The sequence below is a fragment of the Rissa tridactyla genome, chromosome 5 (genome assembly GCF_028500815.1).
Source record: "Rissa tridactyla isolate bRisTri1 chromosome 5, bRisTri1.patW.cur.20221130, whole genome shotgun sequence".
Lineage (NCBI taxonomy): Eukaryota > Metazoa > Chordata > Aves > Charadriiformes > Laridae > Rissa > Rissa tridactyla.
Window position 1 is genome coordinate 80,236,574 of NC_071470.1, and position 14,002 is coordinate 80,250,575.

The 14,002-nt window shown below is 38.6% G+C and overlaps 1 protein-coding gene across 6 annotated transcripts in view; it reads right to left on the bottom strand.

Annotated features, from left to right (window-relative positions):
• PDE5A (phosphodiesterase 5A) overlaps positions 1–14,002 on the bottom strand; it is a 128,620-nt gene that overhangs the window by 34,669 nt on the left and 79,949 nt on the right. For all 6 annotated transcript variants that reach the window (XM_054202116.1, XM_054202115.1, XM_054202114.1 and 3 more), the window contains 4 exons: positions 11,927–12,509; positions 10,299–10,388; positions 2,072–2,143; positions 873–962 (listed from right to left, as the gene is read on the bottom strand). In XM_054202116.1, coding sequence (XP_054058091.1) covers positions 873–962; positions 2,072–2,143; positions 10,299–10,388; positions 11,927–12,509 — 835 coding nt within the window. The remainder of the gene's footprint in view (positions 1–872; positions 963–2,071; positions 2,144–10,298; positions 10,389–11,926; positions 12,510–14,002) is intronic.

The following is a 14,002-nucleotide window of genomic DNA, read 5'->3' on the forward strand; positions in this document are numbered from 1 at the left end:
ATAGTCATATTTACATTTCTTAAGACTGTTGAACACAAGTTTTATCTGTTGTAATTCTAAGATGCTAATGAACTCATTTAGGGAAAACATCATTTAGACACGGTCTGCTGTATTTCAGAGCTACTGCTGAAGGCCTTAGCTGCTCAGACGTGCTTATATTACATTCCTTTTTTCCTCACAAGAAACATGGCGCCAATTTGAAAAGATTATCCACATTTGTACCAATTTACAAACACTGATAGTCACTTGGAAACTTAGACCTCCCAGAAAATTTTTAAAACAACTGCTGCCTGCTTGTTTCTCCAAAACGTTTTCGTACCGTATTTGGCAGACATATTCACCTGTAAAGGCCACAGCATTAATAACCCGTTGCTTATAAAGATGGCTGCAGAATACAGTTACATTAATCAGGAGGAAATTCACTACTTCTTCTGATCATTTCTGAATATATGGTTAGTGACCATTTATAGTTGGAGTCGTCTAAAAGAGCAGTCTGTATAACCTTAATCGTTCTGTAGGGATAATTGTGTCTGAATGCACCGGAGTATGTACACCTCTGGGTGTATACTATATACAGTGAGCCACAGGATGACTTGAGGCAATATCGAGTATATTGGCATGGAATGACTTTTCTGACCTGTGGCTTTACCTTCTTCCCCTAGGCCATCCACTTCTCGCAGCCCAAGCTGGAACGTGCCCAGCTGCTTCTCATTGCAGTTACTTAGAGCTTTATCAGAGATACATAGCATTCAATCAGAGTAATTGAAAATAGCCAAGGAATAACGACCGTATGAGAAATATCAGGAGCAGACCCTGATTACTAGCTAACCATTGTAACTTCTGTATTCTTGGGATGAACCAGTTGACCATACCTGATTACGCCTGTTCTCAAGCAAAGATGTCTCATACAATTGAGCGTTGTGAAGAACAATGCCACAAAATGCCAAATATGCAGCAAAATCCTGAAGAAAAATGAACATCAACACCTCATGAATATAATGTCTCACAGCATCTTAACTCTATTAAAAGACAAGCTACTGCAATTTTTTGTTTTCACTTTGAAGTATTAATTAATACTTTTAAGTTACTTTTTGGCAACCACACATTCAGGGGTTTTTTTTCAGTTACTCATAATTCGTTATTTTCTCAAGAAATTCTTCTCCCTTTTTTAAACTAACGATCTTCACAGCTTGTCCTGGTAAAAGTAGAATTGACATAAGAAGCAGCTCAGAGGAATCAACTCATTTTGCGGCAATGCCTATTTTATCGAGAAAAACAGTGCAGACAGTCAGCCTCGCTGATTTTGGGGAATTCAATCTCTTGGAAAGAGGAAATAAAATTCTGCTGACATAGCAAACCACAATCTTTTTCCTTTTCGGAATGAGATTAATTCCGATATCCTGCAGATGCTCAATATGCATTTTGTTTTAAAGGGGAACTTTGCAAAGGGAAAGGATGAATTCCGATTTTTTTATTGCTGAGGGTTAAGTCAGCTTCTTCAGCCTGAGTGCAGCCTGGTTTTTGCTATACCAATCTGAATGGGAAGTCTGGAAATGTTTGGAAAGCAGCGGCAGTGTGAGGATTAGGAGTCAAGGTGCTGTCTGCTCTACTGATTCTCGCGTATGTTGTTCACAATTTATCCAGAGCTTTTTCTCGTCCTGCAATTGCTGTATTGAGAAGTGATAAAGTATTTAAAAAAGAATAGCCACACAAATTTTAATACTCAAAATATGTTTGTTGGGGGTGCCAGGAGAGTTAGAAACAATTAATAAAAAATGATGTCTATTAAAAGTTATGAAACTGTTTTACGGTGCATTTCAGTAGAGGAAGCATGTGTTTCAGAGATACAGGAGAGATACCACGCTGATCCAGAAATCAAACTATTTCACATCCGCGTTTCTCATGGCCACATGAAAAAAGAAATTTGCAGTATTACCAGGATTTTTTACTTTTTCAGAGGTGTTTAATTTTAATAACTTTAAAATTCCTGATCAGCATGTAAAGTGATATCATATCTATCCCCCCGTTCCCGTATGAAAATAGAAGAGACGTGAATGTCCAGCTTTTATACCTTTTCATCTTGTTCAGTGAAAGTGCCACCAATTCCAGATTTCTTATTGATTGCTTGAGCCACGCCAACAACCTAGTGTATTCAAAACGGAGTAGTTAGCTAATTTTTAGGAGTCTGTCATTGGATTCTATTTCTAGACATGTCTATAGAAGATAATAAATTATCATGACAGGTATTCATTTGGTTGACCTTTGGATAACAGAAGATATTTAAGCCTGGTTTTTTCTTATTTATTCATATTACAAATAGCTGAGCATGAACCTGAAATATCAAAAAAATAAGTGGCATGAGTCCTAGATGCTCTTACGAAGAGGGGCTGATCTCATCCAAAATGGATTCTATGAAGTGGAACAGTCATCTCCCAGAAAGACAACAAGCGTTCAGGCTTCTGCAGTCATAAGCCAGACCATGCAACAGCTCTCTCTAAAGTTCATCTGCCTGTGTGTGTAGAAAATACCCTTACTGTTAGCTCTGACAAAACTTCTAAAACATAGCCTCCTTACCGATCTAAAGTTTGGCTACAGCAATCTTTTTGCATTTTCTGTCTCTCTGAATCCAACCCGATTAAGGAGAGACAGGTTAATTTCAGTTGACATACATCTGCTTTTCACGGTCCATAAGGTGAAAATAAAGAGGTTTTCTAACTCAAATATTTTGTCAGTCCATAAAAAAAAATATTTATTTTTATTATTATATTACACGTTACAGAGCACACTCTTGTCCTCTGTTAAATCAAATTGTTACTATAATAAATGTTTCTCTCTGACGCATAAACATTTCCTAGATTATAGGATTTCAAGGCCTTAGCCCTTCCCTAATTTAATTCAGTATGTTTCCACTCCTTTTGAGACTTTGCACATTATTACTGATCTGACTTCAGGCTTAAAAGAATTAGAGAAAGTATAGTTTCCTTCATTTGTGAAGTAAAAAAAATAAATACTATTTTGACTGTTAGTGAGCAATGACCGGTTTCTGTAATAGATATCAGGAGTGGGAGCTATAAGGTGGTGAACCCAATGCTGTTTATCAGGGTGGATGAGAACGGTACCAAAGTAGATGACCTTCTGAGGAGGTGCCAAGTGGAGGGTGGGGGCAGTTATGTCTGAGCCATTACTTATATTGGTACCCAGCAGCGAAGCCGAGGGTTTACGGTATCAACCTGAATAGCCAGTGGCAGCACCTGGAAGGGATTTAGGTTAAGGCAGAGCTGAAAGAGGAGAAGTACCAGAGCAAGAGGTAGGAGAGGGAGGATGGAAACTGGGAGGAGCTGGAAGTCACTCACTAAAACCCTGCACTCCTTGCAGTTAGACTGTTCATCTGTTTAAATGGCTGGATCTCATCTTCTGCTAAACTCAAAAAAACCTATTGTGCGGTAAACTCAAAGACTAGAATCTGTGAGCGTAGACAAAGCCCACCTTGCCAAGTACAGTAACGTGAAAGAGTACGTGGTAAGAAGCCATGAAGTATATGCAAAGCTTTTGGTTCTTTTCAGATTTTTTGGCACGCATAAAACAATTGATTGACAAAGCTGTAAAGAACTTCCTTTGTTTGAGATCCAAGTAGGGTAAGACCAGTGCAAGGTGTTAATGATGGGGTTTTTTTATCTTGCCTTTGGGGCATAAACAATATCAGAAGAAAACTGTGTGGTGTGCATGTTCAAAAAGTTGTACTTAATTGTTAATCATTAAATTTATAACCGCTAAACTGATGGAAGGCATACAGTTTTCTTTTTGTAACGGAAAAGAAGTCAATTTACTATCTCTCAGCCTAGCCTTCCCAAAATACTGATGTTACAAATAAGGTCATTGTTCTGCAGCATGAATCACTGCCAACTGTGGGCTCAAAAATGTCTGTCTGAAATAAAGCTTAACTGTCAGCTTCATTCCATACAACCCGGTTTTTCCCACAGTCAACCTCTCGGTTCCTTCTGTGTGGAATATTTCTTATATTTCTTATCCAGTGAACTTCCTTACTGTGGTAACAATGTAAAATTAGCCTTATGTACTTCTATAGCAGACATTGAATAGTCAGCAAATCCTTTAACCAGTCAATATGCTTTTATATTAACCTGCGTGTGCAGAGATGAACGGTTAGGCCGTTTCTCATACAGTCTTCTGTGGGTATTTATTTAATTTATTTTATTTTTTTCAGTTTTGATCCGGCATGAGCTAAGACAACTTTAATGAGGTCAGAGGCTTTTTAAGGCATCTGAAAGGTGAGTACTTTCATCTTGTGTAAACATATCCCCTCCATGGAAGGAAAGTCTGTGGTGCTTAAAAAAGCTATAAGAAAACAGTCAGAGGACCATATTAATATAGTAAAAAGACTATTTAAGCTCCGTTCGTTAGCACTGCAGGTTTCTGATACATTAACAAAGGCGCGTGTTCCAAGAGAAACGGTCATTTTTAGGTCTTTGCTAAGGTCTTTCAGTAAAAGGTTTCAACTGAAGAGGGAGAGAATAACGAGGAGAATAAACCTGCTAGAAAATCGTGGTTGTCTTGATGATGAAAAAAAATTTTGTGCAGATGCAAACCTTTTTCTTTTCTGGTTGTCGTCGTTTTGGTGGCATTTAAATGTTTTAAGACATCTTTGTAGTACGTGCCACTTTTTCATACAAAAGGAACAGTTTTAAAAATTAAACTGGTCAAAATTCTGGCCTCATTTGTATCAGTACAAACTGCAGTGAACTCCACTGAATTCTGTAGAGTGCGGTGTAGAGAGAGTAATGAGAAAAACCTCAGATCGATATTATGTAGCCATTGGAGTCTTGCCTGCAACCAGGTAATTAGGAGAAGATGTAGGAAACTCAAGAGGATCTGTTCCTGTTACTAAAGTAATTATGTAATTAGGACAACAGGAAATCATGTGGTAGCATTTTAGGCCGTGGAGAACATACGCCTGCATTTTAGAGACTACGAAGCACAGTATGAAACCCAAACCCTATTTTTAAAACTTACTATAAACAAATCTGAAATAACAATAGGCCTGATCTGTGATCCTCAGCTGGGAGCTATGTTTGCGCCAGCAGAAAAATTGAAGCAAAGGTGACTAACTGCTCTGAGCTCAGCTATGCAGAAAATTTATTCAGATAACAGGTACATTAAAAGTGCGAAATCTTTGTGGCGATAGACAAGACCTATCTGAGATAAAGCTTAGAGAATATTGTAAAAAAAAAATGACAGTCCACTCAAACAACTTGTTCATAAAAGCGCTGTTCCAGTCTAACAAAAAGGTGGTTTTTAAGTTACTTAGGCACAATATTTTCCTGTGTTTAATTCTCTAACAGGCAGGCACCAAGTGAACTTTTTTGAAAGTTGAGTCCTGTAGCAATAAAGCAAAGATACGTATGTTTGGTTTCCTGTATTTTTGGTCTGTACCAGTTATCCCATTTAATAAAGCCTGGTCCGCATTACAAGGAGAGATTTCTTCTGATTATCAGGGCTTTATTTTTACTGTTTTCTTGCAATAGCTGACTCCTGCCTCTAAAAGTAGCAGGCTACCTAGAGCATTTCCCGGTAGATGATGACTTTGGTGCTGACGACTGTGCTCTGAATTTTATCTGGATTGTTTCATACTGCAGTTTTTTGCACATAATGATTACAGGCCTAACTCTGTGAAAGCTGTTCCAGCTCTGCAGGCAGCTAGTGCCCTTTTTAGTCGGTTCTTACTTCAGCTGACTTAAAAACGTAATTAATATAATTTTGTCTCCTAAGAAGATACGTTTTTTTATTTACTTTGCTGCAACCTGAAGAAAAAACTACATTAAGCCAAAGAATGGTAACAGGAAGAGGGAAACTCAACTTTTATCTCATTTTAAAGATGGGAACGCACCCACTTGAGAAGACGGACTAAGTGGTTTTAACCTTACTTTGCTCTCCTGGTCTTTTAGCTGTTTGATTCAAGCTTATAAAATTATCCTGCAGGGACAGAACTGTATTTACAGACTTTCATTTTTAATCTACAAGACTTTCATATCCTCATCTGTCTTCGATGCCAGCAGTAGCCTGCATGATTACCCGCAGTCTAGTTATGACAACATATGTCTCGGCATAAGCTGAAAATCCACCCAAGAAGCAAATTACTGATCTCCATAATCCTGCAGCAAGACTGCTACTGGAACTTGAGTGAGTTTGTTTAAAGTTAGCTGGGCTAGACCTACACTGTACTGCAGTGACTGCGATGTGTTATATCGGAAGCGTTCGCTGGGAGAGAAAATAACTTCGCTCGCTAACAGGAACATGCCTGGTCACGCTTTATACAATAAAAATCAACAGGATATTTTCAAAGGCTGCTGTAAATAGAGTAGCACCCCGATTTGTTGGGAAGAGCTTCCCAGTGACAGGAGATAGGGCAAAGCAAACAAAAAACCAAACAATTGGAGTGAGCATTGCCAGAATAAACCATTTCCCTAGCCAATTAGTAGGAAGTTCAATCTTAGATAGTCAGAGCCTGGGAGATATCAGTTAAGTGAGCTAGAAGTTCCCATATGAGAAAATCCTACAGATTTTAGTAGAAATTAAACTGAAATAGACTTCTATGGCAATCATTTTGCACAGCTGAAAGAATAAAAAATGCAGAAATAACATAAAATTTTGTCATTCCTGTAGATGTTCTGTAGCAGCTGTGATGACTTCGTGCGTCAGAGGCCATCCATTCTACCGCTGTTCCAGAGCAGTTAGGGAGCTGTACTGAGTCTAGCGTCGGTTCTGGGTAACTCCACAAGTTGGTTTCAGCTAAGGACTTCCAGTCCCTATTCAGTTCTGTCCAATTTTGTCAAAATGTCTCTTTATAAATGGCTACAAAACCAGATGCAGAAATCCGAGGTCATAATTATTTGCAACGACTTCTGTAGTCCTTTGTCTGGGTCTCTGAATCCAAGACCAAACAAAATCAGAAGAAAAGTGACGCTGCGTTTACTGACTTTATTACAGGAGCTCCAGAAGGCAAATCAGTACCATTTGAAGCTTCTGAAAAATTACAGATTTAAGGATACATCAGGAATGAAAAGCCACTTTTTGAGATACACAATGCTGAACTCCCACAACGTTAGGTCTTCTGCCAGTAGTGGTAAAACCCTGATTTCTGTATAAGCCCTGCAGCACTCAAACGGTTAGCGTGAATAGCTACAGCTAAGGCCTATGGCCAGCAATACCAGTTTCCTCTTGCAAAAGAAATAACAATGGTAACTCTGTGGTACAAGCTGGCTAATGCTGACTTTTCATCAGTGACTTTTGTACTCCTGAGGATAAAAATTCAGCCTGTTTTGAAGGTTTTGATGTGTTCTCTGATACATGTCGATAATCCAAGTAGCAAGTCTTACATACCGATGTCTAGGTAACTGTATACAGTTAATCTGCCCTTATAGAAGAATCATCAGAAGATAAAATCTTTCAGGATCAAAATGGACTCTTTGCTCTGGCTTCACGTTTACCTCATGACAAATTTAAATACAGGAATAGATGACTAAACGATTTGACTTAGAACCATTTGGGTTTTCTTTTTAAGTAGAATACAGTTCAGGTTACCTGAGGCCTTTCTTCAGTGGTGATAACCAGCACATTTTTCATGGGAAAATGAGAACTCTTCATAAAGCTAGCGCTATAGAAGCCTCTATGACCTGATCTTAAAGGACATAATCAGCAGACGTTTCTGCGTCTAAATGCAATGTTTCTGTGGCATTTCTGTCAGCAAGCATAGGTTGAGTAGGAGATTGAGAAAAGTTCTTTTACTATTAAGCGCACGTAATTCCATTCTTCACGAGCGTCTGTGCAGAGGTGAAGTCCTTTTGTTGCACTGCTTTTTTCTCATTGTTACTAGTTCCTGGGTCCTTTTTAGGAGCTCTTCTGTGAATCAAACTGTTTTCTTCTTTTCATCTATGGAATTTCTTACTAGCTGTTATTTTTAAGTGAGGCTTTGGTTTCTCACATGCCTCATGGAAATATAGGCGAATGTGAAAAATATCTACTGGAAAAATCGCCGTACTTCAGCTGGCCCAGAGGATTTAATAATCAGCATGAGATTTTCTTCCTCTCAATTACTGACTCTCTTGTTTTAAAAAAATAGTACTAATACTAAACAAACAAACAGAAAATCCCAGTTCCTTCTCTTTCTCAGTGTTTGTTTTTGGATGTCTTCCAGAACTGTCTCTTGACTGTGGTTGCTGACGTCCTGGGCTAAGGCAGCATTCACTAGCCTCAATATTACTAGAGGGGCTTTGGGAATTTTTGTTTTGTTTGGTTTTTAATGGGGAGGAGTCCCTATTCTGGTTTTGTTGTTTGGGGCTTTTTTTTAAACAGAAAAAGCAGCAGAATGCAAATGGCAAATTAAAGACTGATTCACTGACTCCAGTGTCTCTCCAGAAACATCTCTCCAGCCACGTGTTTTGATGAGAGGGAGAAAAACCTTCTGGTAGACACTTTAAAATCAGAAAAAAATGAAAAAGTGCCATCCTTTCCCATAAGAAACCTTACAGTTTGGCCCCTTCAGATTTATTGCATGTGAGTAGAGTATAACACTCTCTTCAAACTTCAGGTTGGCTGAACTCTTCAAAATAAACAAATTCCTGCTTCACTTCCACTTGCTGATGCACTTCAGAGTAGAAAGCTAGCTGAAGATACGGCCAATTGCAGGTTTATTCAGCCTTTAAGTCATGGGCTATTGGACCGACAGACTACAGCTCTTACTCCTTCCCCCACCTACCATCAGGACCCGGTGAGAAGTAAGCACTTCCACCTTCCCTGGCCAGCAAGATTTTGTAATTCATTTCTGATCCCAATGACGTACAGCATAGCGTTTTTTGCATTCAACAAAAAGAAAATGGGATGACTTGGGCGAAATTTAAGGCCTGACATAGACCACTGGTCCCTGACAGCTCTTCACGCAACATCTGCTTTGCTCATGAGCTGGCCCAGGGCCAGCAGTGGCTGCTGCCACTTAGAAAGGGGAAGACTTTTAAGTGGGAGTGAGAGTAGGAGAGGATCAAGTGCTGTCCTTGGAAGAACTGAAAAAAATATTTTAAACCAAAATGAGCAGTAGGCGAAGAAAGGAAATCCTGGCTGATCATCTGGGTCAGCTAGAGCAAGATTCACAAACAAGTTAAATCAAGAGTGTAATCAATTTATTTAATGAAAAAAGGGTCAGTGCAGTACGAGTCAAGGTGACACACGCCATAAGAGGAGTAAAAGATCGAAGAGCAAGAAAAAGAAGGTATGATGTCTTCAAAGCAATCTTGGCAGTATTTATTTTTGGAGCTTGAGCTTTCTGGAAGCAAACTATAAATACTCTGAAAAATAAAGGAATTACAGGAGAGAACATCTCCGTCTTAAAGCTCTCACACCCTCTATAGAGCCTTACACTTTGTGCGTATTCTAAGAACTGATGATACGGCTGAAGGCTACTACATTCAGGATCAAAGAGACCCAAACTTACTTTATTAATCCCTAAGTAAAATAATGGACCTCACTTTTTTCCATTCGTTGGCTTTCGTTGACTTTAATGAATTCACTCTTCAACTACTGAGTGCAAGAAGACATCGTTAGTCCATAATAAGACCTCTCCCTACTGCAATAGCATCAGACAGGGAGAGAGAACTTCTGTGAGAAATAGCATGGTCGGGAAATATGTGTGAGAGTTCAACCAGCAGATTCACATTGTTTTAAATTAGGAGCGATTTAACTTATATGACTTGTGGATGACTTTTCTGAATCACATTGACACCATGTGTTTTTCCAATGCCTGATGTTAAGCACTTAACATATTTCTTCATTTATTATTTATGAGCTGAGTTAACAGAATGTAAAAAACAGCCTTTTAGACAATGATAAAACCCAACTTGTGTCCTCTGGAGAAAATAATGCAGATACAAGTTAAGCTGCAATACAGTAACTCTGTAATCAGCAATCTGAGTGTGCCCTGAGACAGACCAATTGGTGTGCAGAGAACTTTAATGCTGACAGATACTTGGTACAGGAACCAGGAACAGCACTTCTGGAGTTAAATACATATATTCTACTTCTGCATCTGAGATTAAACTCTTCTTGACAATACCTTTTGGCTTGCATTACTGAACTAGATAAGATAAAATTAAAGTCCAAGCAAACGTAAGAAGTCTTTTTTAAAGAGAGATGGTTTTATACTGTAAGATAATGATGGCAAGCTAATAAAAGTTTAAAGCATTAGCATAGCTGGAAACAGTATTACACGAAATGATCCCAGTACTGCAACTTACCTCTTCCCTGTGATTCTTTATCGGCATACAGAGAATACTCTGAGTCTTATACCCTGTGATCTGGTCAACTTCGGCATTGAACCTTGGATCCTGATACAAGAAAAAAAATACAATTATTTGACTCCTTGCCTAAAGACCGGTTCTTTTTCTTCCCTGGTTTAAAGGTTCAGTACAATATTTGACTTAACTTTTACCCAGGAGAACAAAGGTTCCACTAGCAGCTAATAATTATATGAAGTTGTTACTATCAGTGTGTTAAAATAACAGCAACAAAAAAGCGTTTATGTGGAACATGAGTGCCTGTGGATAAATACAACGTCCAGAAAGGATAAAAAAACCCCAAACCCTAGAAGAAGCCTTTCTTGAGCCTAGGACTTCATTGTAATAAATATATATGTGGATTAGCCATCCCTAGCATAGCTTTTATCTTCAAGAAGAAATTACAGAAATATACTGAAAGACGTATAAGGACGCAGAGGAACAAAGTTTCATGAATGTGGTTAGTGGTTTTGCTTTTACCAGAGATTGCTCGTTTCATTTTTTCAGTTGAATATTGTTATAAAACGCTGTTGTTTTCTTTTTTTTTTTTAAATCTTACTAAAATGAATCTGACTACTTTTAAAGGCTGCTGTTCTTTCTCTAGTAGTTGATTTCAAATGGAGCATGATGGACCCAATTCAAGAACGAACTTTTAAACCATACGGACAGGTGATGCCCCACTGGAAACACGTACTTAGCACGCGTTTAGATGCTTCCGGAGGCAGCAAAAAAAGCGTGTTGAAAATGAAACTACTCTTTTTTTTGCTTCCCAAAAAATCGGTTATGTTACCGAATTCTCTAAACTTGCTCAGATTAACTGAGAGACCATCAATCAGAAGCTGTCATTTTCAGCTCTGTATGCCTTTATTGATTAGTTAATTGATCAATTAAGTAATTCAATAAAATTTCCATCATCTCTAAATTCAAAGCATAAAATCAGCGTATCCAAAGAGCCTGGAAGGAAAAGACGGTAAGCTGAGATGTAAGAGATGTCCTCTCCCAGTGCTGGACCCTCTTGATTTTTTCATCTGGCCTTGTGTTAAATAACTCAAACTGCAGAGTATCATTTAATTTGGGAGACCTCTATACAGTTCAAGCCCTCATCCTGTTCTTGTTCATTCAGCTCTTAGTCTTTGTGCCTCAGGTGGGATAAAATTCTCCAGAATATTTTTAGTCATAGAACTCCAGTTTTGCAGCCTCACAATTTCATTCATTTTGGCGCAGAGGTATCTTAGATCCTTATGCGAGCAAGAACCGTAAACGTTTAAGTGTCCAAAGCTAGAAATGCAAATACCGGTGTGCACGTCGCTGGTTAAGATGGGGCTGATATCTGACTGCTAATGTCAAACTTATATCATGTATTTTGATGTTAGCACCCCTCTAGCATTAGTCATAGCCGCATGTTTCTGTATGCGCATATATCTATAATACATCTATTGTAACCAAAATTAGGGTGTGAGGTTTGCATCTCGACTGCTTTAAGTCAATATAGCTCCAAATACACATACTGAAATGGCAATATGACAACAGCTGATACTATGGCTTTTTCTTTTGTCAAGAATTGCTCGAGATAAATTTTCTTGGTTTACCTCATACGCATTCTTGATGTTCAGAGGCTGGCCTATAGCTGCTACGTGACCCACAATGCCCTTGTTCCACTCCAGGCGAATGCAGCTGTTGGAAGCTTCTTCCAGGGTGGAGCCTTCTGCCACGTCAAAGAGCCTGCTTACAAGAAACTTCTCATTAGAGCTATCCTCACAGACCAAGAAGAGGGAATAGCGATCAGCTGCGATAAGCTCGTGGATATGTAGGAAAATTTTATGGCAAAGCGCTGTGACATCTAAGTGACTAGAAATATCTTTCACAAGTTCTAATAGTCTTGAGCACTGATCCCCTGCACTGGTCTCAGTCCTTGGAGATTGCAGAGGCATCTGTTCCTTCTTTTCCGAGCCGAAGAGGAAGCTCACTGCTCCTACTGAGTCCTTGACAAAAATAGGCCTTAAGGGTCTGTCAAATTCAGAAGCAGAGATTTTCCTCGCTGGCGTCCCAGAGTTGGTGGTCTCGGCACAGGCAGGCTGGTGACAAGCACAGGATTCACTCTGGGACTTGGTTCCCTCCTTGCAGACTGGGATGGTGTGAACTCTCTCAGCAAACCATGCATTAACCATTTCTCTGTAAAACAAAAATAAAAATACAGTGAACGATGTAAGTTAAAAATCCTCAGGAAAGAATACGCATTTGAAGAGGGCATTGCAAAGAGGATAACTTGAAACCTTTTCATACAGCGGACGTGGGCGCGCCTTTAGTGCTCCTCTGTATTAATATTCTTCAGTTTTACGCGGCACTTAGCCTGGAGTAAGCAGCGATGTTTTATGCCCCATAAAAGGAAGCTATTTCTGCCTAAAGGAAATACCTGAATAGGGCAGAGGAAGACTGCTTATGCTGTGGCTTTCAGAATATAGAAGATCAGAAGTTTACACCGTAATTTTGTGCTTGAAAAGTTCTGGTCCTTCCCGTTCCTAAGATTTAAATTTCTGTGGTTTTTGTATATGCGTGTGTGTGTGTATATATATATGTATGTATGTATATATTCATATGAAGACAAAACTTTCTCTTTTAATTCTGTTTTTCTAGACCATTTCTAATTGCCAAAATATAATTTTGAACTTTAATTCTCTGTCAAATCACCTGCAGTCCCTCCTATTTTTACGTTGCCAATACACTATTTTTAAGTTAACTTCCCCCGCTCCCTGAGTTAATGAAAAATGCTGTTTTGACTCAAAGCACAAAAGTTTTGCTTAAACTGTCAGAAGGAAACATGACTATTTCTAACTCAAAATAATGAAAAGACAGACTGTTTTCATGCATCTCTCTCTTCTCCTTGCAGATGAAACTTTATGCCTAACTCAACCCAAAATACTGAATACCCCTAAAATAATAATTTCGAAGAGTTTACCATTAATTTAAAAATGTCACGCATCTCTAGTATTTACCCGTATTTCTCAAATTAACTTAGCGTTAGAATGCCAACCTTAATAGTATCTTGAATTACCCCTAAGCGCACATATCATCAATAACATGAGTGCACTTTTCCTTACCACTATAATATTTTCTTGTCCAAAATCTGTTAGGGTTTGGGTTTTTTTTTTTAAATACAGGGCTTTTTATTTCATTTACTCAGCGTTGAGGATTCCTCACGGCACTTGATCTACTCTCAGAAGAAATGCTTTTTTCTGAATTACATAACGTATAGCCCTATGAACAGCAAAAATCCTATTAAAAACTCTGATCTTTTGGAAACCTTTCATGGTGGTCATGTTTTAAATTTGGGATATTTTTTATTTGCTCAGCAGACCGCAGGAATTTCGAGAGTGAAGCTGAATGAAACCATGGAAATTAGTCAGGTTAGTCAGCCGCTGATCGGTTACATGCACCAGAATATGTTCAATAGGAAAAGCACTGTACATGGCCTTTTTTTCCTGCCAGAGCAGCTTCCGCCTATGTTGTAGAATGCTATGCTGCAAGTGAAATTAACCATTAATTCAAAGTAAAGTAATTTATTATAATCTAAAGTCCTCCGGTATTACATTTATTATCAAGCAATCCACAACAAGAAACTTACTTGTCTTCTACTAGGAAAGTTTGAAAGAGTTTTTCGGATTTTG